Source organism: Sapajus apella, unplaced genomic scaffold (assembly GCF_009761245.1).
Source record: "Sapajus apella isolate SASKATOON/1434 unplaced genomic scaffold, GSC_monkey_1.0 scaffold62, whole genome shotgun sequence".
Classification (NCBI taxonomy): Eukaryota; Metazoa; Chordata; class Mammalia; order Primates; family Cebidae; genus Sapajus; species Sapajus apella.
The window spans coordinates 8,802,567-8,824,819 of record NW_022437002.1 but is presented as its reverse complement, the minus strand read 5'-3'; the positions used below and the strand labels follow the sequence as shown (position 1 = coordinate 8,824,819).

Here is a 22,253-nt window from a genome sequence, read left to right as displayed (position 1 = left end):
ACAGATTGCTGGGCTTTCCCCAGAGTTTCCGGTTCAGTTAGGTCTGGGGGTGGTGCCTGAGCATGTGCATTTCTAACAAGTTCCCAGGTGACTCAGATGCTGCCCATGCAGGGGCCACACGCTGAGAACCCTGGCCTCTGTTACTGGTGCCGCAGAGAGATCGTGGGTTTGGGATCAGTTTCCACCTCAAAGCCCTGCTCCAGCGCTCACTAGCCCTGTAACCACTGGGCAGTTAAATGAGTAAGTGCCTACTGAGCTCCTGCCTAGAGCCAGGCAGCCGTTCGTGAGGCCCCAGCTGGCCCTCAGGACATACGCTTTCCTTCTCCTGACTTCAAGGGACCCGTTGTCTAAGCCACGCCAAACGGTATATAAAAACCTGAGCAGAGTTCATGGCCCCGACTCTCCATCGAAAGCCTGCCTCTGCCCTACCCGCTCAGTCTAGGTCACCCGCCGCCCATCTGTCTCTGCAGGAGGAGCCGTTTGTCATGTTTCGGAAGTCCGACAGGACCCTGTACGGGAATGACCGGTTCGAGGGCTACTGCATCGACCTGCTTAAAGAGCTGGCCCACATCCTCGGTTTCTCCTACGAGATCCGGCTGGTGGAGGACGGCAAGTACGGGGCGCAGGACGACAAGGGCCAGTGGAACGGCATGGTCAAGGAGCTCATCGACCACGTAAGCCTGGATGGGAGCATAGGAGGGCTCAGGACCCCAGGGAGGCGTGGCCAAGCGCTGTCTGCACCACAGGGCTGAGCATCCTGGCAGAGGAGGGCCCTGGGGGCAGGGGCGATGGAGACAAATGCTGTGACGTTGAGGACTGGGGACGGGGGCTCGGCTGAAGAAGTGTACCCAGCTCTCGTGGGCTGCCTTGCTCATCCTCCCAATGCCATTCCTCTTATACAAACACATCTGATTCAGAGCTGGCCCCACTGGCATCTTTGATGAGCTTGCTCTGGAGGAGGCCTGCAGCTTCTTGGTGCCTTCTGCTCCTTTAAAAGCCACCAGAGGTTGCCCCAGCTCTGGGGACAAGGCACCCACATGAGACATTTCACCAGATTCTGGGACACAGAGAGAAAACTGTCACTGCATTGAGTAACGCTGGGTCTAGTGGGAGTCCGGGAAGAAAGGATGAGCAAGCCCCAGCTAGAAGCACTGAGGAGTCAGCCTCTTCCTCTGCCTGAGATCAGGAGAGGACTGAGGGCAGCCGGGAGCCCAAGCAGGCAGCAGGAGGGACCTGGGCTTCTTGGGACATTGGGAGGAAAAGGGAGAAGCCACAGGCTAAGGACGCCACAGAAGGGGAGGAATCAGGATGCCCTGGGCTTGAGTCCCAGTTCTTCCTCATTAGCTTTGTGAACAGGGGCAAGTCACTCGACCTCTCTGAGCAGTTCCCCATCTGCAAATTGGGCGTGTTAATACTCCCTCCTCATGCGATTGTTGCCATAGTGGCATAAGGCTCGCCCAGAGTAAGTTCAGTAAGAAGCACCCTGGCAAGATGCTGTGAGCAAACACATAGTTCTCAGATGCCCGGCAGGTCTGGGTTCAAGCCTCAGCTTTGCCACCTAGTAGATGCGTGACCGGGTAAGTTCATCAACCTCACTAAGCCTCAATTTCTTTACTTCTAAAATAGGAGTAATTGTTGTTGTTGTTGTTGTTGTTGTTATGATTATTATTATTAGAAACAGAATCTGTCTCAGTCAGCCAAGCTAGAGTGCAGTGGTGCCATCACAGCGCACTGCGGCCTCAAACTCCTGGGCTCAGGTGATCCTCCTGCCTCAGCCTCCTGAACACCTGAGACTACAGGCACAAGCCACTGCCCCTGACTAATTTTTAAGTATTTTTGTAGACACACTTTGTTGTCCAGGCTGTTCTCAGACTCCTGGCTTCAAGTGATTCTCCTGCCTTGTAGGCTTGTGCCATCATGCCCTGCTAAAATAGGAGTAATTAGCAACCACCATAGCTCCTACGGTTTTGGGGGGAATTAAATAAGGCACCATTTCCACAGGCTTACCTGGCACACAGTAAACATAATCTGCCTGCCAGCTCAGGGCCTTCAACTTGACTGAAGTATTTTCCATCAAGGAGCTGCTGCTGAATTCAAGGACCTGGTCTATACTGGACCCGTTAGATTCCTTCTTTCATTTATCCTTAGAACAGCTCAGTGAAGTAGGTACTGTTATTAACGCCCATTTTACAGATGGGGAGACTGAGGCGGAGAAAGATGAAGTGGTGGAGCCAGAATTCAAAGTGGTGGCTTTGGAGGCTCCCTGCCTCATAGCCCTGTGTTCCAGCTTCTACAAAGAACCAGTCTGGCCCCCGGGGCCAGGACAGAGGAAGATTCATGCAGAGATCTTTGCAACAGAGTACCAGCCAAAGGTTTATTACGACTTCGCCCCTCCAGGATGGGAGCAGGCAGCATCGGGGCCTTCGGTTAAGTCCCCTTGCCTCTGTCTGAGGGGAGTTGCCCTACAGAGACCTTGAAGGGTGCAAGTGGGGAGGGAGGCTGGAGCTCAAGGCATGAGGGCTGGAGCCTGGCCCAGTGGAGTCATTCCCCAGTCCCCAGCAAACTGGGCTCCTGTGGAAGTCTAATAGGAGACTCAAATGGTAAAGAGCGTGGACCCCAGCCAGGTTTGACTCCCACTCTATTACTTGTTAGCTGGGCATTTCTGGACAAGTTTCTTAACCTCTCTGTGTCTCAGTTTCTGCATGTGTCAAAGGGAAATGCTATTAATAGCACCTACTTTGTAAGGTTGTTATGAGGACTAAGTTCACAGCGTATTACGTAGTCAGCACCATGTCAGTATTTAGTATTATTATTTATATTTTTATCCTTACAACCGTTCCTTGCAGGCTGGGGAGGGGGCTTCAGGAAGTCCCTTTATCTCCCTGAGCTGCACGTTCCTAACCTGACAGTGAGAATAATCATGCCTGCCCCACATTCTTCACAGCTTGTTGTAAGCCTCAAAGGAGACAACTGGTGGGGAAGCAGCTTCTAGACTGTAGAATTCAGTATAAACGGAAGGGCGTGGTGTTGTCACCATTATTAGTAATAACTATAATTATTATGGAAATTAGTCAGCAGGCCCCAGAGGCACCTCCATCTTATCCACTTCCCTGCGTTTATAAGAGGGGCTTGGAGTCTGGGGCTCCGGCTAGGCTCTGAGTCTGTCATTTACAGAGGGAAGCTGGACTGGGAGGAAGGAGGATCCTGCAGAAGGTGGAGGCCGTGTGTGGAAGTGAGTGGGGCTGGGCCAGCCTCGCCACTCACAGTATCTTCAGTGGCCCCAGAGCTTTGAAGAGCTGTTTGAAGAGAATGTGATCAGGGAAGCCCAGCATCAGCCCCGCCTTCCTAAGCTGACCCTCCGCAGGGAAAAGGTGGGAGTGTCATCCACAGCCTCCACGCAGCCGGGCGGTGCTTTGGGTAGCCCAGTATCCATCAAGGTTACATACCTGACGGGACATGCAGGGGACCTTGTTAAGCCCGATTCCCTGCAATTGATGAGCCCATTAATCCTAGCTTGGTGCCATTTTTAATAACATCATAACCATTTATTAGTGTCGTCAGATAATTAGTCTTCTCACGAGCCCATAGAAAGCGTGGAAAGGCTTGCCAATATTATTACTTCCTTATTAGGGATCTGAATGTAGGTGTAAAGATGATGAATGCCCACCTTTGTAAGTATCTCCCCGCCGGGGCCCATTTGGAGGCCCTAGGTGAAGCCTCTGACCGGCAGAACTTAAAAAGCTCTATCTAGATACTCCTTGCTCACCTCTGTCCCATGCCACATGGTCTTCCAAGGGTTGCAGAGGAAGATGGGGTAACTAGAGGATGCATCGCTTCCTGCTGACACACTCGCCTGCCCAAGTCGCCTTGAACGATGGGGCAACGAACACGATTAGACAGAGCAGTGATTATTCCCTCCATCCCCCACTCTCTTCCAAATTTCGCCCTCTCTATATTTACTGCCTGCTTGTCTGTATCCTCTTTCAAAAATCTTCTACTCACATCCGTGCCTTAAATTATTCCCACGTGTTTTGATGACTCTGGAATCTAACCGAAATGGGTTCAAATTCTAGGTCTAGCACATTTCAGCTGACGGTGGGAAAGTTATTCCTCTTCTCTGGCCTCCATTTCCATGTCTACGAAATGGAGATAATAAAAGGGCCTCCTCCCCTTCTTACCATTAAATTGGTGAGAAGATTTAATGAGATACGGCACCAAAATGCTTTGCCGAGTTTCTGGTGCTCAGTAAATGCTCAGTACACAGGAGCTGTCCTGCTCATCACTGTTCCTTCCATGGACAGCCTCCCTGTCTCATGTCTGTCCATGACTGAACCTGATGACAGTGGGAGGGTGGCCCCTCAGTCATGGTCATCCTGCCAGGCCACAGTAGTCCAGGACCTAAACCTTACCCCCACTGGATCCAAATAAGGAGCCTCAAGGAACTGACTCACATTGATCAGACTCACAGGGAACTGAGGCATCCATCAAGGTGCCACCACTGAACTTTACTTGAGGCATTGGCCTTTTATGACACTGGGAGTTCCCATCTGCCATCCAGAGCTTCTGTGTCCTGGCACCAGGTGCCCAGGAGCCCGCTTGGGGAGTGCGGAGGCAGAATCCCAAGAGTGGAATGCCTGGAGCCAAGAGGAGGACTGCTGCTGGAGAAAGGGGAAGGAGACAGGCCTTGAAGAGTCGCAGGTGTTGAATGGAGGAACTGGACTTGAATCCCGAGGGCTATGGAGAATGTGAACCCACTAAGGTGGAGCCGGGGGTGACGTTGACTTGGCATTTGAGGAAGGTCGCTCTGCTGCTGGGCCAAACCTGAGTCAGTATGGAGGCCATCACTGGGACCCGAGCAGGGAGAGCATGGTGGCCTCACTCCAAGCGCTGCTCTAGGAAAGGAGGGAAGTAGATGCGCAGCCTGCAGACAAGCAGGTGGAACCAATGAGGCTGGGGTTGGGTGGATGGAGGAGGTGGGGAAGGAAGGGGTGAAGAATGGGGCACAGAATTCTATTCTGGGCAATTAGGGAGGTGATGGTGTCCTGCCTAGATCAAAAGCCCCCCTGGAGAAATTGAGGATTTGGGAAACGTAGTGAGATCCATTTGGGATGTGTTGGGATTGGGACCCCTGTAGATGGCTGGCCCTGTGGCTGGGCACTTGGAGGAAGGAGCAGGGCTGGGGGCTGAGCTCTAGGAGTCATCAGCACATCCTGCAGGGAGCCTGGGAGGTGGAGAGAGCTGCTCAGGGAGAGCAGAGATGCGGACGTGGGGTGGCACCCTGAATGGCACAAATGAAAGGGAGGAAGCCACAAAATGCCTGGGCTGGCAAAGAAAAGAAGAGAATCAGAAGGGCATGGGGTGTGGGAGACCCAAGGAGAAGAGGATACTAGAAAAGGGAGGAGGGTCACAGGCCACAAGGAGGTGAAGGGAGATGAGGAACAAGCATCCACGAGTTGGTACAAGCATGACCTCCTGGGGGTACTGGGTCAGCCCCAGCAGAGTCCTTGAGTGCTCCTGCTCTCACACTTCACCCTCGGAGACCCAGAATTCTGTCCTGACTGCCTCCCAGGCCCCTGCATCAGAGCAGGAGGGAGGCTAAAGGGGATGCATAAAAACTCTGCAGGCCACGGGAAATTTGTCCTTTTCTCTCTAAGCTGTTACATCTCACTGCAGTGTGGATGGCCAGATAAGGAGTTTCCCCTGGCTCATAGATGGGGCTGGACCAGGGTGAAGTGTGGAATAAATACAGTGGAGACCAGGAGTCATCACGGTTAGCCTTAGCATACTGTACACCTTCCTGGGAAGAAGTTGCACCCCCCACGCATCCCCTCTGCTTCCCGGCAACACTGAGTGCAGCTCAGGGAGGGTGGCATGGCTAGAAGTGCCCATTTCCCTGTGTGACGCTTCTTCCAATGAGGAGTACCTGGTGGGCCAAACTTGGTGGCTGTCCCAACACCCGGCATGGGCTGCACACACACAGAGCAGCCTCGCTGAATGAGGGACACGTGGAAGACTGCATGGACTTGCATGCTTTGCCCAGAGACATGGTTGTGGGTCATGACTAGTTGGCTTTGCAGCTGTGGTGTGTGAGAGGAGGGTCTCGTGTCAACACCATGACCCTATTGTCCCGTGTCCACCGTCATCCACTGGAAGCAGGTCTGAGTTCTGGCCCACATGGGTGTCAGGAGGAGCCTCACCCTCTTGTTTGTGTGGCCAGGAAATGCTCTGCCCAAGCTACCTTCTTTGGGCTGGTCCAGCACATTTACATGCTGGGAGCTCGGCTGGGGCAAGTCAGAATACTGGAGGGGACAGGGCAGTTGAGAGCAAGGGAAACTGCAAAGCTGGACTCTTGTTAGGGCAGCCCGGTTGCCCAGAGCAATGACTTTGGAGCCCTGGGGAAGCTCAGGATGTCTCCAGATTCTGTCTGGGGAGACCAGGTAGGCAGGTGAGGGGCACAGGAGGGACTTGGGGCCCCATTGAGAGTCCCTGCAGAGCTGTCAGCTCCAGAATTCAGGGAGCACAGACTAGCCTGGGAAAAGGAATGGAAAGAGCCTGGCAGGGGACGGGTCCAGACAAACAGGTACAAGAGAGCAGCAGAGCTTCAGGGATGCAGGGAGTATGAGGGAAACCGAAGTCAGAAGGAGCAGCTGAAACACGCAAGCTCCCCTGCTGAGGATCACTCCTTCCTTTATCAATTCCACAAAATTTTATTGAGCACTGTCTCAACCTGGCAGCCTGGAGAGCAGAGCCTGAGGCAGGGGATTAGGCCATTACTCAATTAGGGATTGTGATGCCAGGGACAGAATGAGGGGCAATGGCAAGGGCAAGGGACATGGAGCGGGAAGGAGGAAGGTAACACAGAGTGTGTTACTGAGCTGGTTGCCCTGGAGGGTGACTGACGTCTCAGTCTGAGTCTGCACCCCGGAAAAGCCTTACAAAGTGTGTCTCAGGACCATCTCTTGGGGTAAGCAGAGAAAGGGAAAACAGGTTTATCCACCAGCTCCTGACTCCCATGCATTCTGGGTTTGGCATGGTAGGCATGGGACCCAGTGTCTATGAGAAGCCACAGGGCTGGAGGCCAGAGGTGGCCAGGTGGGCAGGAGTTGAAATGCCATCAGATTGGACCTGCATAAGGATGGCCAGAGCCAGAGGATTTGGAAGGCTGCCTGAGAGGGGTCTGAGCCTAGCCCAGACTGATAATGTACCAGACCCGGGGCAGTGACTAGGGAGTGGGATGCCTGAGGCAGACATGGTCCTTACTCTCCAGGGGCAAACAGTGAATCGGACACGTGAGGTTTCATTAAGATTTTGGTCAGTGCTGCAATGGGGAAGATAGAGGGCTTTGGGGATATAACCTTGAGGAAAATGCCTCCAGCTGCCCTGAAGAAGTGACTCTTAGGCTTCGACTTGAAGAATGAGGAGATGTCCCAGGCAGGTCTAAGACACATGACAGGGTGGATGGCGGGTCTGCTGAAGTCTCCACCTGGTCAGGGGCTGGCTGGGGCTGCAGCTGAGTGCATGGAGTCCCAGAACACTGGCAGGACTGTGAACTGTGCTGGGCCCTGGACAGACAGTATCTCGTGGTCACCCAGGGATAGGGGACAGGATTCTTTTAGAGATGGCAATGGAGATTGTGGTTGATCCCTCAGAGTGTGCCCTGAGGCAGGGAAATCCCGCTGAGCCATCCTAAGAGACAGGCACAGGCTCGTGCTCATGGGAACTCAGGAACCAGGCTTGGGAGAGGCACACCCATCCTTTCTCACTGTCAGACATCCATCAGCTCAGGAGATCTGTGTGCCAACCACCGGGACATGACCCACTGGTTGACACGAATTTTCTAGCTCCTGTTCCCCATCTATTTAGATATATGTGGACTTTTCAGGGTGCTGTTTTCCAAGGTTATCGCTGGCCACAGTGCTAATTGTTAAGTTTGACAGCTGGGTGGCAGGTCATCCACAGATATTCTCTCTGACTCGGTATCCCCCCGCCCTTGCTCCCCTTTCCTCACCCCTGCCACCTGCAGGGTGGCACTCCTGAGGCAGCGCCGGCTGAGATATCTCTTTTAAACCTCCAGTGCTCCCAGTGGTTGATTTACTCATTCTTCAATAAATCTATCAAGTCAGGCCCCATGCTAGCAGCCGTGGATACAACAGTGAACAAAACAGGCAAGATCCCTTCCCTGATCCTCAAGATCCTACATGCTAGTGGAAGAAATGGGCAGTTATCTATGAATAGATATAAATACTCGATGAGGGCAAGTCTGAGCAAGGAACGTGGCTGAGTGGGAGAGCTGCCCTGGCTCCTCCCAGAGTGGGGTCTGGGCTGACAGGTCCCGTAGATCAGAGAGCAGTGGGCTGTCACTGTGATCCATCCCGGGAAACTTTAGGGGAAGATCTTGGAGGCTCGAGAGGTTGGGGTTAGCCATGCCCTGTCCCCTTCACCAGCAGCAGTCGGGGGAATCCAGCAAGGGCATCTGGTTATGCAGCAGAAGCTGGTGATGAGGGCTGGGTGAAGGAGGACATGGATTTGGGAAGCTGTCCCCCAACCCCAACTGTGAAGAACAGTTCATGTGCAGCATCCGGAGGTAAGAGAGAAAGCGTGGATTGGGAGGGCTGCAGGAAGGCTGGGAGGAAGAGAAGAGGGGAGGACAGACAATGGCACTATCAACTCTGGTTTCCCAGTCTCCAGGTGGGTTGGCAGGTGTGATGGGAAGATCTGTTGTCAAAGACACACTACCATTTCTCCCGCCGTGTCCCATCTTCCTCCCGGCTAGGAACTAGACCTTAGTTCTGGCCTGCATGTGTTGTTCCCAACCCCTGTCTGCAACTCCAGGGAAGGTTCCGCCCAAACCCACTGCCCCAGCCTGGAGCAGGGCTCTTTGGAGCTGGACATGCTGGGAGCTCACCTGGGGGCAGGGGAAGGAGATGGGTTCCAGCCTGGTTGCCCAGAGCATCACTGGGGAGCTCTGTGGAGCTAAGGATGTCACCAGGACCTGTCTGAGGTAGGAATGAGGGCACAGGAGGGCTATCAGTGCTAGGGTCCACTGACGGGTCAGAAGGAAGAAGAGTGTGTAACCCAGCATTCAGGTGGGTTCATCGGGGCCAGGCCACAAGCAGCAGGCTCTAAAGTCTGGAGAGAGGTGGGCAGGGGGCAGGATCAGGTGAGCTGGTGGGAGGTAATGCAGTGGGCCTGAGGCCAGAGCTCAGCCCATTAGGGACCCTTGTGGGTATTTTGATGCTCGTTCTTCCAGCAAAATTTGATTCAGCCCCTACTTTGTGCCAGGCTTTGTATTAGTCCCTAGAGACACATCGGGGAGTGAAACAAGCTCATTCCCCACGCTCCTGGACTATATATCCTGGCAGAGGAGCTGGCATTCCATAGTGACTTGCAAATAAAAATTCCATAATGATAAGGGCACAAAGGAGCAGTTAGGAGGCTATGGGAGTGTGTAACCAGGACCTAGCCTGTGGGGAGGGGGGCTCACAGCCTTCGGCTCCCTTGGGCTTTGCTAGAGCAGGCCATGCCCTGTCTGGGCTGATACGACTGTCGGTGTGTGAGGTGGGGGGGAGAGAACATGCAGTGATAGGACATGGAGCCCATGGTGCATCCATCCTGGGGACCCCTATAGGGTCTATGAAGCAGGGAAGACCTGCCCATCCTTCCCGAAGGACAGAAGCACAGGGATGGAGCTTGCTGGACCTCAGGAATTGAGCTGTTCTCGCAGGCCCAGGAGGGGCATACACATCTTTCCTTGCCGTTAGGCAGGGAGACTGCTGTCAGCTCAGGAAGCCGGTGAATGAATCACAGGCACTAGTAGTTGACACACTGGCTGACACTTACGAATGTGCTAGCACCTGTTTCCCCTCTGTCCAAACGTGTGAACTGGTGAGTGTGTTGGTTTGTCAGGTTCCTGTCCGGGGCCCTTCAGGGACACAGCGTTTTCTTAAGCTTAGAGGCTGTGGCTCAGCAGCAGACACCGTCTGTGACTTGCTTTTTCCTCTTGTAAAGGGCCATGTGCACTGCCAGCTGACCCTGAGGACACACTCGCTGGGTGTCTTCTCTTAACCAGCAGCATCCTAGTCATTCATTCCCAGAGTCTCTACAAAAGGCCTACTCTGTGCGCCACACTGTGCCAGCCATGGGGCACACAACAGTGAAAAGGTAACAGGCTCCAATTTCACTCTCAGGAGCTCAAGGTGTGGAGGGGAAACACCCAGAGAATCAGCCAATACCTCTAAAATCACAACCGTGATCAGTGCTGGGAGCGGCAAGTGCCTGTTGCGATGAGAGCAGTCTCCAGGGAGTCCTGATTTCCTCTGAGGCTTGTGTCTGTGGAAGTGATGATTGGGCTGAGATCTGAAGCAGAAGTCGGCATTCACTAGACAAAGAGTCTGGGGAGGAAGAGGCTCTAGGTGGGGAATAGTTCATGTGCAGCATCCGGAGGTAACAGGGAGAGCATGGATTGGAGGGGCTGCAGGAAGGCTGGGAGGAAGAGAAGAGGGGAGGACAGCGCAAGGGATGTTGGAGAGCCTTTCGATGCAGCAGCCACCAGTCACACAGAGTTATTTAATTGTAAGCTTTAATTCCTTAAAATTCAATTAAAGTATAAATTCAGTTCCTCAGTCTTACAAGCCAGTTGCTGGACAGCCACGTGTGGCCCGCAGTTGCCATATTGGGCAGGGGAGAGAGAGAACCTTTTCATAGTTGCAGGAAGTTCTGTTGGACAGCACTGGGCTAGATCATGCATGGCTGTAAGCACCCTAGTAAGAATTTTTTATCCCAAGGGCATGAGGACGCCCTGACCTACTTTAATTAGCACCATGGATAGAGATAGATTCTAGCTGGAGAAACACCCCTTTAGGACAAGAGCGGAAGGTGAATTCCACGATGCCACATACTAGAGATGTGTGCGGGATGCCAGCAGAGTCCCCGGGGAAGAGTCCTGTATGCATGGTAGGAGTGAGGCTGGTTTTCTTAGGCAGCTGTGGAAGCAGCGGAGGGACCTGAGGCTGGCAAAGTTTACCAGCAACTTCCTGCAGCTGCCATATGCTGGGAAGCCCCATGGTCAGGAGCCAGAGTCAAGTTCAGGTCTCTGGGAATGCAACACTGGGCTCAGGACAAGACACGGTGGGCCCAGGCATGAAGCTTGCTCCTCAGAGTGGAACAGGTGCTGGGGTGGGGACAGCAGCAGGACATGGAAGGAGCCCCATGCATCCTGCACAGTATCTAAGTGACAGGTGTGTTAGTTCTCTAGAGCTGCCACACCAAATGGCTGTGAACTGCCAAACCCAAATAACAGGGTTACTCTGTCAGTTCTGGAGGTCAGAAATGAGAAATGAAGCTGTCAGCAGGGCTGGTTCCTTTTGGAGGCTCTGAAGGAGAACCTGTTCCATGCTTCCCTCCATCCAGTCTTCTGGTGTAGCCGGCAGTCCCTGGTGCTTCTGCCTTGTATCTACTATTCCAGTCCCTGCCTTCAGCATCACATGGCCTTCTGTGTGTATCTGCGCATCCTCTCTTCCTCTTTTTTTTTTTTTTTTTGAGACAGAGTCTTGCTATATCGCCCCAGCTAAAGTATGGTGGCCTGATCTCAGCTCACTGCAACCCCCGCCTCCCAGGTTCAAGCAATTCTCCCTGCCTCAGCCTCCTGAGTAGCTGGGATTACAGGCACATGCCACCACACTTTGCTAATTTTTGTGTTTTTAATAGAGATGGGATTTCACCATGTTGGCTAGGCTGGTCTCAAACTCCTGACCTCAGGTGATCCGCCCACCTTGGCCTCCCAAAGTGCTGGGATTAAGGCATAAGCCACTGCGCCCAGCCTCCTCTTTTCCTCCTCTTAAACGGACACCAGTCATTGGATTTGGGGCCCACCCTCATTTCATATAATTTCATTTTAACTTGATTTCATCTGCAAAAACCTTATTTCCAAATAAGGTCACCCTCACAGGTACCAGGGGTTAGGATCTGAACATAATGGGGAGGGGGACACAATTCAACCCATTACATGTGGCTTGCATGGTAGGGTGGTAAAATGTTGGGCTTTGAAATCACAGTAAACTGGGTCCAAGTGCCAGCTCAGCCACTTACCAATTTAAATAAGCCTCCTAGCCTGCTTGAGCCACCCTGTCCCCATCTGGAATATGGTGAGGATGTCGACTACCTGGCAGGGCTACTGGGGAGATCACATAGGCGGTATATGCAATACACTGAGTCGTGCTTGGCATGTCCGATGGGGATCCCAACTAAGAGGCGAAGAACGGAGATGAGGAATCTGGTGGGGACCATACTTGGAAATCGAAGCAGGCAGCTACCAGCAGGGACATCAGGCACAGGCAGCAAGCTGGGAGTCAGGGGACAGATCTCAGACCCTGGGGAGGACCCCTGTCCTAAGAGAAGGCTGATCAGTGACAAGTTGTTAGAGCCAGGACCCTAGTCCCAACCCCATTCCTAGAACCTGGTAGGAAGATGTCTAGGTTTTAGTCTAGGGTACCAGGCAAGATTCAACCAGCAGCCGGGGTATCTGGAGACTGAGGACCAAAGGTTGGAGCTACAGCAGCTTAAATCGTTCTTACCTTCAGTTTTGGGAGCTGGGGACGTGGTAGGACGGATGGAGCCAGATGACCTCAAGCAAGGATAGAGGAGACTGGGAGGAGGAGGAGCCAGGAGGATCCCAACAGATTCTTGGCAAGTGGAAAGCTGTTTATGGGGATGAAGTAATATCCTGGGAAGATTGTCGGGTCCAAAGGTTTAGAAATAAACCTTTTTTTAATAAACCGCCGGGTCCAAAGGTTTAGAAATAGTACAGAAATGTCCTTGGTGAGGCAGGAGGGCTGACAAAACACCTGTAAGACCAACGAAAGTGTTGTACAGGTGAGGGGTTTTATGTCTTTCAAGGACATGATTACTGTAAATACTACAGCAGAGACCAAGGAGCTTCTCTCCAAGCCTCAGTTTCCTTCTGTTAAAAAAAAATGTGGGATCAGAATAGATGTATTCCTCAAATAGACTTGAAGGTCTCTCATCCAGCTCTGACAGCCTATGATTTTATGAATCATCCTCAAAGAAAACTTGCGCAAGTGGGAAGAGCCTGCCAAGATTGGGCCTTTCATTCTGAGTAATGAACTGAAACAGCAAAGGCTTGACATCTGTTCCCATCTTTCAAGGGAAGTTGGACAAAATAATGCCTTTTTCAGGGAAATCGTAACCAACGGTGAAATGTAGTATTTTCTGCCTTAACCAGAAGCGAAGTGGAGAACTCCAGCCTTCCTGAAGCCCAAGGGAGAACACAAATCCAAACTCCCGGTGAAGGTCATATTGACCAGGTGTCTTCCTGCCGCAGGTACAGAATGCTGAGGATGCCTCAGTCTCCCAACCCCATTAAAGCCAAAGAGCAGGAAGAACGGCAGGGAGATTTCAAAGGCTCTGAGAGGATCTAGGGGAAGGGCTGGCAAGAAAACCATGTGATTCGCTTTCTCACCAGTCCCTGAAATAATCATTGTCTACAAACACCCCTATCCCCCAGCCACAACTTTCTAATCCAACTTGCCATCAAAAGTCAAAGGGAGGTTCACCACCATCATTGACATTGAGGTTCTTCCCCAGAATCCACTCCAAGCCCAGCAGGCCATTTCCAGAGACCAATTCCAAAAGCATTTTGAGCAATGATAATGACTTTGGAGTCAGAACAGAACCTCCCAACGCAATATACAGTCAAGCATCACTTAACAACAGGAATACATCCTGAGAAATGTCATCGGGCATTTTCATTGTAGTTGGGACATCATAGGCTGTACTTCCACACATCTAGGTGGTAGCGCCTACAACACACCTCACCTGTATGGTATAGCCTATTGCTCCTAGGTACAAACCTGTACAGCATGTTACTCTCCTGAATACCGTAGGTATCTGTGTACGGAAACGTATCCAAACATAGAAAAAGTGTGGTAAAAATAGTATTCTAATCTTATGGGACCACTGTTGTGTATGCAATACACTGTTGACCAAGACAGTTGGGCAGCACATGACTGGACTTTGAAGGGACAGGACTTGGAGACGCCAAGTTCTAGAATCAGAGGCACTCTACATCACTGTCACGTCAACATTATGGAGAATCCTAGAACTTTAGGACTGAAAGGAACCTTTCAGGGTGTCTCACTCAGGCTCCCACCCTATCCAGTAATCCTAGGCCGGGCGCGGTGGCTCAAGCCTGTAATCCCAGCACTTTGGGAGGCCGAGGCGGGTGGATCACGAGGTCAGGATCGAGACCATCCTGGTCAACATGGTGAAACCCCGTCTCTACTAAAAATATAAAAAATTAGCTGGGCATGGTGGTGCGTGCCTGTAATCTCAGCTACTCAGGAGGCTGAGGCAGGAGAATTGCCTGAACCCAGGAGGCAGAGGTTGCGGTGAGCCAAGATCGCGCCATTGCACTCCAGCCTGGGTAACATGAGTGAAACTCTGTCTCCAAAAAAAAAAAAAAAAAAAAATCCTATCTACAGCCCCAGCAGGGGCTCACTCAACCAGAAGCTCCATGTCACCAGGGACTAGGTCTCTTGCTCACCACTCTACAATTCTTTTTTTTTTTTCTGTTGCTGCTTTCTTTGATATGCACCCTGAACTGAGAGGACTCTGGAAGCTGGGGTGGCAGCAGCTTGCTGGTTCTTCTTTCTTCTCCCTTCAGCCAGGCAAATTCCAACTCACACATTCAGAAATTTACAAAAGAAAGAGCCTTTATAATAGGCTCCTCCTCCCCATCTTTCCCAGGTTCTGAAGGTCATTGAATCCTCGGACTCCAAGTGTCAGATGGGGTGTGGGGGCTGCTGTCAGAAGGAGAAATATTGGGTGGGCAGGGTCAAAGTTGTATTTCCCAACTGCTCCCAGCCAGGGGGCACCTGCAGAGCTGTCCAGAGCTGCGATTCCACCCATACTAGCCCTTCCCTCCTTGACATCTGATTTTGACTGGATTGCTAGTTCCTGCTCTGAGATGAGTGAAGTCAGAGCTAGTGTTAGCAGCTACCCTTTAGTAAACAGTTTGATTAATGTCCGTCTCCCCTACTAGACTGTAAGCTCCATGAGGGCAGAAGCCATGTCTGTTTGGGTCAGCTCTGCCTCCCTGGTGTCTCTTGGATTTCATGACACAATGAGTGGATGAATGGAGTTGGACCAAGTCAATGGATGGCCACCTAGAGGCATCACCTTGGAAAGGGGTATCAGAGGGAGGTACCCCTTGGCAAAAAGGACTTTAAAGCTGGTTGTTAGGCCCCAGCCTCCCGTTCTGTCCTGCCCTACTTGAGGAAGGGAAGTGATAACTTAGTTCACACTCTGAGGTGTAAATATCCACAGAAGCTCCAGGGGCAGCCTCTCACAGGGGAAGGTTATTAATTAACAAATATTCCAGAGGCTGAGATAGGGCTTGAGGATGGAGAAAAGAAGCAGAGACTCCGCCCCAGCTCCAGCTGCACTCAGGAACTCACAGGCAAATAAGCAGATCAGACACAATGTTGCAGGGGGCGCAGACCGCCATTCGAGCCATTCGAGCAGAGCAGAGCTGGCTTCATGGGAGTTTAGAGATGGAGGCTGCGAGGGCGGGTTTCTGGAAGAAGCAGGGTGTGCAGAGGAAGGCGGACATGGTGAGAAGGAGACAACAGGGAAAGGACATCCAAAGCAACGTGGGATGTGCAGAGCATGGGGCTGAAGGAGGGGCTGTGGTAAGCAGGAAGTGGTTTAATTGGGGCCTCATGGGGGAGGATGCTAGTGGGGTGAGGCTGAAAAGATGGGACGGGATGAGGGAATCTAGATTTTTTAATCAGGAAAAGCTCAGACCGAAGAAATTGAACTTTAATTCTTCCCCTCATTAAAATTGTGATAGGTGAAAATTTATTAACATAGCATTCCTAGTGTTACTCCACCCCCTTCTTTCCCACTCCACACCACCTCCTATTAATTAGGGCCCTGGATTTGCTTGTTTTGTTTCCTTTCCTTTTTTTTTTTTTTTTCTCTTATTTTTCAAAACAAAATCTCACTCTGTTGCCTAGGCTTGAGTGCAGTGGCGCAATCACAGCTCACTGCAGCCTCTACCTCCCAGCCTCAAGCAATCCTCCCACCTCAGCCTCCCAAGTAGCTGCGACGACAGGCCACTGCACCCAGCTAACTTTTTCATTTTTTGTAGAGATGGAGTCTTGCTATGTTTTGCAGGCCATTCTCAAACCCCTGGGCTCAAACCATCCTCCTGCCTCAGCATTCCAAAGCGCTGGGGTTACAGGCATGAGCCACTGCGCCCAGACCGCCTGCCTGGTTTCTCCCAACGAGGGTATTACCTTTGCCCAACCCATGTTTGGAGGGCCTTTAGGATATCAAATCCAGAATGTGGTGAAGCATTCGAGAAGTGGATGGGAGAGGAAAGCGAATTAAATAAGCGTCGTGGTGCATTCTGTGTCCTCTTCGTGATTTTGAAAGACGCCAATAAAAGGCACGAGCTATTTTTGAATGTTTGTAGGTTACTGAACTGCATTTATTTGACAAAGCACCATTTTTGAGAGGGGAGCGCTTGGGTTACAGCTTTAATAGAGTTCCATTATCTGCATGTTTACTCCACCACCCTCTCCTTCAAGACCGTGAGCTCTCAGAGAGCAGAGGTTAAGTTGAATTCATCATTGTCTCCCCAGCACCCCGACCTGGCCCTGAAGGAGGGTTAGTAAATGTGGAAAGAGAAGAACGGTTAGTGACCTGGGGCTTGGACAACTGATGCCACCCTCATCTCTCCTCCAGCAAGGGTGTTCTGTCTCCCGCTCTTCTGAGACGCTGCTCACAGTCGGTCTGTCTCTTTCTGTCTGGTTGCAGAAGGCAGATCTGGCCGTGGCCCCCCTGACCATCACCCATGTTCGAGAAAAGGCCATTGACTTCTCCAAGCCCTTCATGACACTCGGTGTGAGCATCCTGTATCGAAAGCCCAATGGCACCAACCCCAGCGTCTTCTCCTTCCTCAATCCCCTGTCCCCAGACATCTGGATGTATGTGCTCCTCGCCTACCTGGGTGTCAGCTGTGTCCTCTTCGTCATCGCCAGGTAAGCCAATTCCTTGGCCAGATGTCGGGCCCAAGGTTGAAGGTTTAGGGGCCAGGCGGGTCCTCACCTTCTCAGCCCCTGGCACAGAAGGCCCAAGGCCCCGGCCACCGCTGTGCCCAGTCCTCTTCCACTCCCCATGGCTCAGATTCCTTTGTATCCCTCAGGGAACATTCCATGCCTTGCCCCTCCCTGGCCCCGCACTTGAATCACGTGGTCCTCACCCCGGTCTGTTTCTGTGACTGTGAGATGCAGCAGTTGCACCTCAGGTCCCATTAGCAGGCTTGAAGAGGTCAAGTTGGTGCCCAAAGCCGTACCACCTGAGCCAGGTACCTGGTACAGCAGACCCAGGGCACTGGGTGGCCCAGCAGATGGCTTAGAACTTGGAAGACAGGTGAGTCTATCGAAGCCACAACAGCAGGGGGAACAGTACCCAATTAACTCACACCCATCCCCACATGCAGAAACGTGACACACATACACACATCCCTGTCTGGGCTCCACGCTAGCAACATGTGTGCACATTTGGTTGTTCAGATAAAGTAGACATAGCGCAGCCTTGCTGGTGGGTGGTAGGAAGAGGTCACTAGGGGCAGGTTTAGCCCAGTGTTTACTGAACGCCTGGTGCTTGCCAAGCACTGTGCTCTGCGCTTTGCAGCCGTTATCTTATTTAATTCTCCCAGCCTCCCTTGGAGGCTCGGAAAGTCTCACCACTTGCCAGTCATGCAGCCAATAAGTGACACTTGCCGCATTTGACCATGGGGGTCACCAGGCCTTTTATCTACGACCCACACCTCCGTCCAGTGGTCCGCCCCTGCCCCGGGTTGGTGGCTGTGGGGGCCAGCTCCCTGCCCCTTTCCAGCTGGGCCTTCTGCCTTCTCCCTTGGGGCTCTAGCTCCAGCCCCTGATCTGGTCCTTTTTTTTCTTTAAATCCTAACAAAATACAAAGAGAGACTTCTCTGGAGAGGGAATTTGAGATCCAACGACTTGGCGCTTTCCGCCTTTTTTTCTCCGGAGCCTTCTTTCAAAGCCACCCTCCCCCTACTTCGCTCCCTTCCGCTGCCTCCCGCTGCCTCCTCCCTCACTTCGAGAGACCAAAGGGAAGGCTGCGAGCCATGAAATATCCTGCTTCCCGAGCCCTGTGCTGCCGGAGGCTTGGAGCTGATGGGGCTGCACTGCCTGGTGGGCACAGCAGCCGCCAAGCCTGCCACCGAGAGGCCTTCATCACACCTCTTGTCTCTAATGGTCTAACAAGGCTTTGAAAGCCAGGGGCCACTCTACAGAGCTCGAACCACGATTTCAGCAGCTCCCGCGGTCTCTTGGCTCCCACGCCCTCTGGCTTTTCCAGCATCTGTTCTGCCCTTTTGATATGTGTCCCATCTCCGTCTCACTGCTGGCCCCTCGCCAGCTGCGGGCAGCCACGCCCGCTTCCCACCCTGACTCCTGCCTGGGAAGGTGAGAGCCTTTTGCCCAAGGTTAGGCTGGGAGACTTTCTAGAAAAGACGGGATTCCTAGAGCTGCTGGAATGATAAGGAGGCCCTGAGAAGAGAGGAGATGGACAAGAGTTTTGGCCACAGAACTGGGAAGAGCATCAGAGGGCGCTTGTCACCTCACTCAGCACCACACAACACCACTCACACCTGTCTTGAGGTGGGTATAATTATCCCTGGTTTATAGAAGCAGAAACTGAGGCTTGGAAGATTAAGTGAATTGCCCAGAATCAGAAAGTGTTTCTTTGGCAGTGTTAGGCTTCAAACCCAGACCGGTCTAACTTTATATCCACGGTGACAAATGCAAGTGCCTGCCAGGGCCAAAGGGAGTGAAGCAGGCGTAGGGACAGGCAGCAGCGAGTGGTAGGGACTCAGGCACCCTGGACAGCTCACCTGGCTGAAGGGGGCAGCCACTGCTCAGCTCCAACATGTTGTAGCAGGCAGAGACACAGGACCAATGTTGCAGAGCTCATGATTTTGAGAGAGAGATTGAGACTTTTATGTGATGTCTCACGGTTTTTCTGTGTGGGCCACTAGTCTGATTTTTTTAACACTGGCAGGGTCAAGCACAACATACCTGTAGGGTGAATGTGGCCATCTCCCCTTCACTCCCGGCAACCATGCCCACTGCTGGAGATCTGAACACAGCTGCCCACACTCCCAAGAGGTGGGGCCTGGGAGGGGTGGGCAGGTCCCCAGGTCCACTCTGGGGCAACTCCAGCTTGGCACAGGACTGTCCATCTTGCACACTTACCTGGCCTGGTCTGTTTGGCCCACATCAGGGAACAGGCATTGCACAAGGTCTGTCACCAGGATATTCTGCTTCATGCCCGGTGAGGTAGGAGGAAACAGGAAGGGCACAGAGGCTGCTTTCTCACCACAAAGAGCAGGACAGTTGGCACTCATGACAGTGGATGATCCTAAGTGCCTGACCCAGGAGACAGGGCTGAGGGTGAGCAGCTCCGCCAGCTCCTGTGAGCCATGTTGCAGCCAAATCTGGCACAGATGAGTATCCCGGGAAAGCAAGAGCTTCAGCCGCAGGGGATGCCCTGTCTATACGTTCACACTCCAGCTGCAGACAGAGTGTAGCCTCCTCTGTGGAGACAGAGCATCTCCAGGTCAACTTCTAACTCCTATTTACTAAGATTGGAGAAGCCCTTGCAGCCACAAGCTACAAATCCAAGATGCACCATTAACTCCAGGTGACACCTTCCTTCCTTGCCCAGCCACCATTCCACTCCTATTCTCTCCTGTGGCCGAGGAGGGTTAGAGCCTAGATGCTCTGTACCACTGACTGCAGGATCCTGGTGGCCTCTGCATCTGTAAAATGGACACCCCGCACGCTTTCACCTCTCAGTAGGCGGTGAGGACCCCAGCCTGTAACAGCATTTGATAACCAAGAAGCCCGTTCTAGAACCAGTTATTCTTATCCTGATAAGCAGTTCCACTCCCGGAACTTCTCCTGTTGAAACATCACCATTGAGCCATACTTTAGCATTCTCTCAAATCTAGAATGACTTTGCAGCCAAGCCCCAGAGTATAAGGCCACCTTTGGGCATCAGTGCCCACAGAGGTGTGTCCAAGGATGCTTTTCCAGCAGAGCGCACCATATAGTTGGAAAGAGATGACAGCTTAAGTGCCCATCAGTCCAGGCATGGTTAGAAACACTTGTGGAATGGTTACAGAGCATGAGGTAGATCTGGAAGAACTGACCTGCAAAGAGGTTGGTGACATTAAATGAAAAGCCAAGTTCTCGGACAGTAGTGGTATGATAAGGGATTTTTTTGCATTAAAAAATACCATGTATGTCATATTTGTGTATGTGTGCCCGATACATGTAAAGAGCAGGACACAGGAGATCTCATCAAAAATCGTCTTTAGTTTGTCTCCCACCCACCTTCCAGGGTGTTCAGAGGTGGACGCTCTCCCTGTGGCTCCCCTCTGGCAGGGCCTCCCTTGGTGGCCCACTCCCCACTCACACCCCGGTCCTCTAGCAGCCTGTGCCCCATGACCTTGCCCTGCTGGAATCCTATTGCCCTTCTAGGATGGGAGTCAAGGTCGGCCTGGGCTGGATCTGTCTTCTGCATGGGCCCATCTGGTCCAAGGGAAGCACTGTGGACCCAGTGTCCTGAGTCCTGGTGGTGTCTGGGCCTGCAGGCCAATGTCATACAGCAGGGACTCTCCCGGCTCCACCGGCAGAGCACCTATCAGCCCAACCCCTGGCCTTCGGACTTTCCAGGTCTGTCCCCTCAGTTACAGGGCCAGGCACTAAGCTGCCCTGCCTCCTGGGAAGCCCCTATCCCTCGACTTGGTGGAGAAAGTGGGGGCTCCAGACACCCAGCCCTTCAAAGCCTCTCTCCAAAAACCCTTCTCGCAATAGCCTCTCACCTCTGCTTTCTCAATCCCAGATCTCTTCCCTGTGGATTTTAGAGCCTCTAACCAGTTTGTGGTCATTTTCTTTGAAGATCCCTGTCTTGGTTTGAAACCTTTCTTTGGAATTTCCTATTTGAGGGATCTTCCCGCTTCATGAAAATAAAATTCTTTCCACAAGAGCACTGGTAATCAACGTATAATATATTCCAGTTTCTAGAAGGGAGACAGAAAAGAGACGTCACAACATCACACTTAGTTGCATTTTAAAAAGCAAAACGAAATTCCAGTGGACTTGTCTCTCCTTCCAGGTCTGTCCTCTCAGCATCCTAAAACCTCCCCCACAAACCTAGAGAACATGTCCCCAGCCAGGGTCCCTCAACGTCTCAAGCTTCTTCAAACATAGATATCCTCAACTGGAACTCACGCAGTAAACAAAAACTCCCTTCAGTAATCAGGACTCCTCGTCCTTAGAAGGCAGTAGGGAACTTGAAGTAATCCTTCTTTCCCTGTCATATATGTATTTGTATATTTAAAGACAAAAATCTAAAAAAATTATATAACACATTGTTCTCTCTGAGGGATAGGATGTTGGAGTGCATTCCCTTTCAGATTGTATTCTTCTATATTGTCTGAATATTTTATAAAGCATGTCTTCTGCTTTTTTTCCATTTTAAGGTTTTTTATTATACCCAAAATTCAATACCATGTTCTTAGTTTTAAAAATTTATATAATGCATATAGAGCAATAGGCCTTCCTGAAATTCCTTCTGCTATTTTGATGCCCCTCCCCAGAAGTAAACACTGATATTTTTGATAGAGAGGCCCTTTCAGACCCTTTAGCATGTATTTTTGTATGAGTACACATAAAGCACTGAATAGTTATTTCTTCGAGAATCTATTTATGTAAGTGTGGTCATGTTGTTCTTATTTTCTATTGCCTTTATTACATTGCTTTTAATATTTTTATTGCTTAGATCTTCAACAATATATGTCCCATTGGGACATCTCCAGTATCTCGTTCACTTTTAACGGCCACATAATATTTCACAGTACAGTGGTGGCATCGTTTATTTAATCATTCCTCTGTTGAAGGACATTTTGGTGGTTTCCAGTTTCTTTGAGATTATAAACTGCACTTTGATAAACACCCTTATGTGCTTCTCTTTACGCCCATGTAAGAGGGTTTTTTCTGGGGTGGATAATGAGTTGCAGAATTGCGAGGGTGAAGGGCATGTGCACTTTTAATTTTAAGAGATGCTGGTGAATTACCTTTAAACCAGAAAATGGCACTAACAATAAAGAATAAGAAGAAACGTGGCTCGATCTCCCC

At 51.6% G+C, this 22,253-nt stretch overlaps 1 protein-coding gene across 2 annotated transcripts in view; it reads left to right on the top strand.

Moving 5' to 3' along the window:
* GRIK3 (glutamate ionotropic receptor kainate type subunit 3) overlaps nt 1–22,253 on the top strand; it is a 230,286-nt gene that overhangs the window by 188,044 nt on the left and 19,989 nt on the right. For both annotated transcript variants that reach the window (XM_032246980.1, XM_032246979.1), the window contains exons 10-11: nt 471–674; nt 16,840–17,063. In XM_032246980.1, coding sequence (XP_032102871.1) covers nt 471–674; nt 16,840–17,063 — 428 coding nt within the window. The remainder of the gene's footprint in view (nt 1–470; nt 675–16,839; nt 17,064–22,253) is intronic.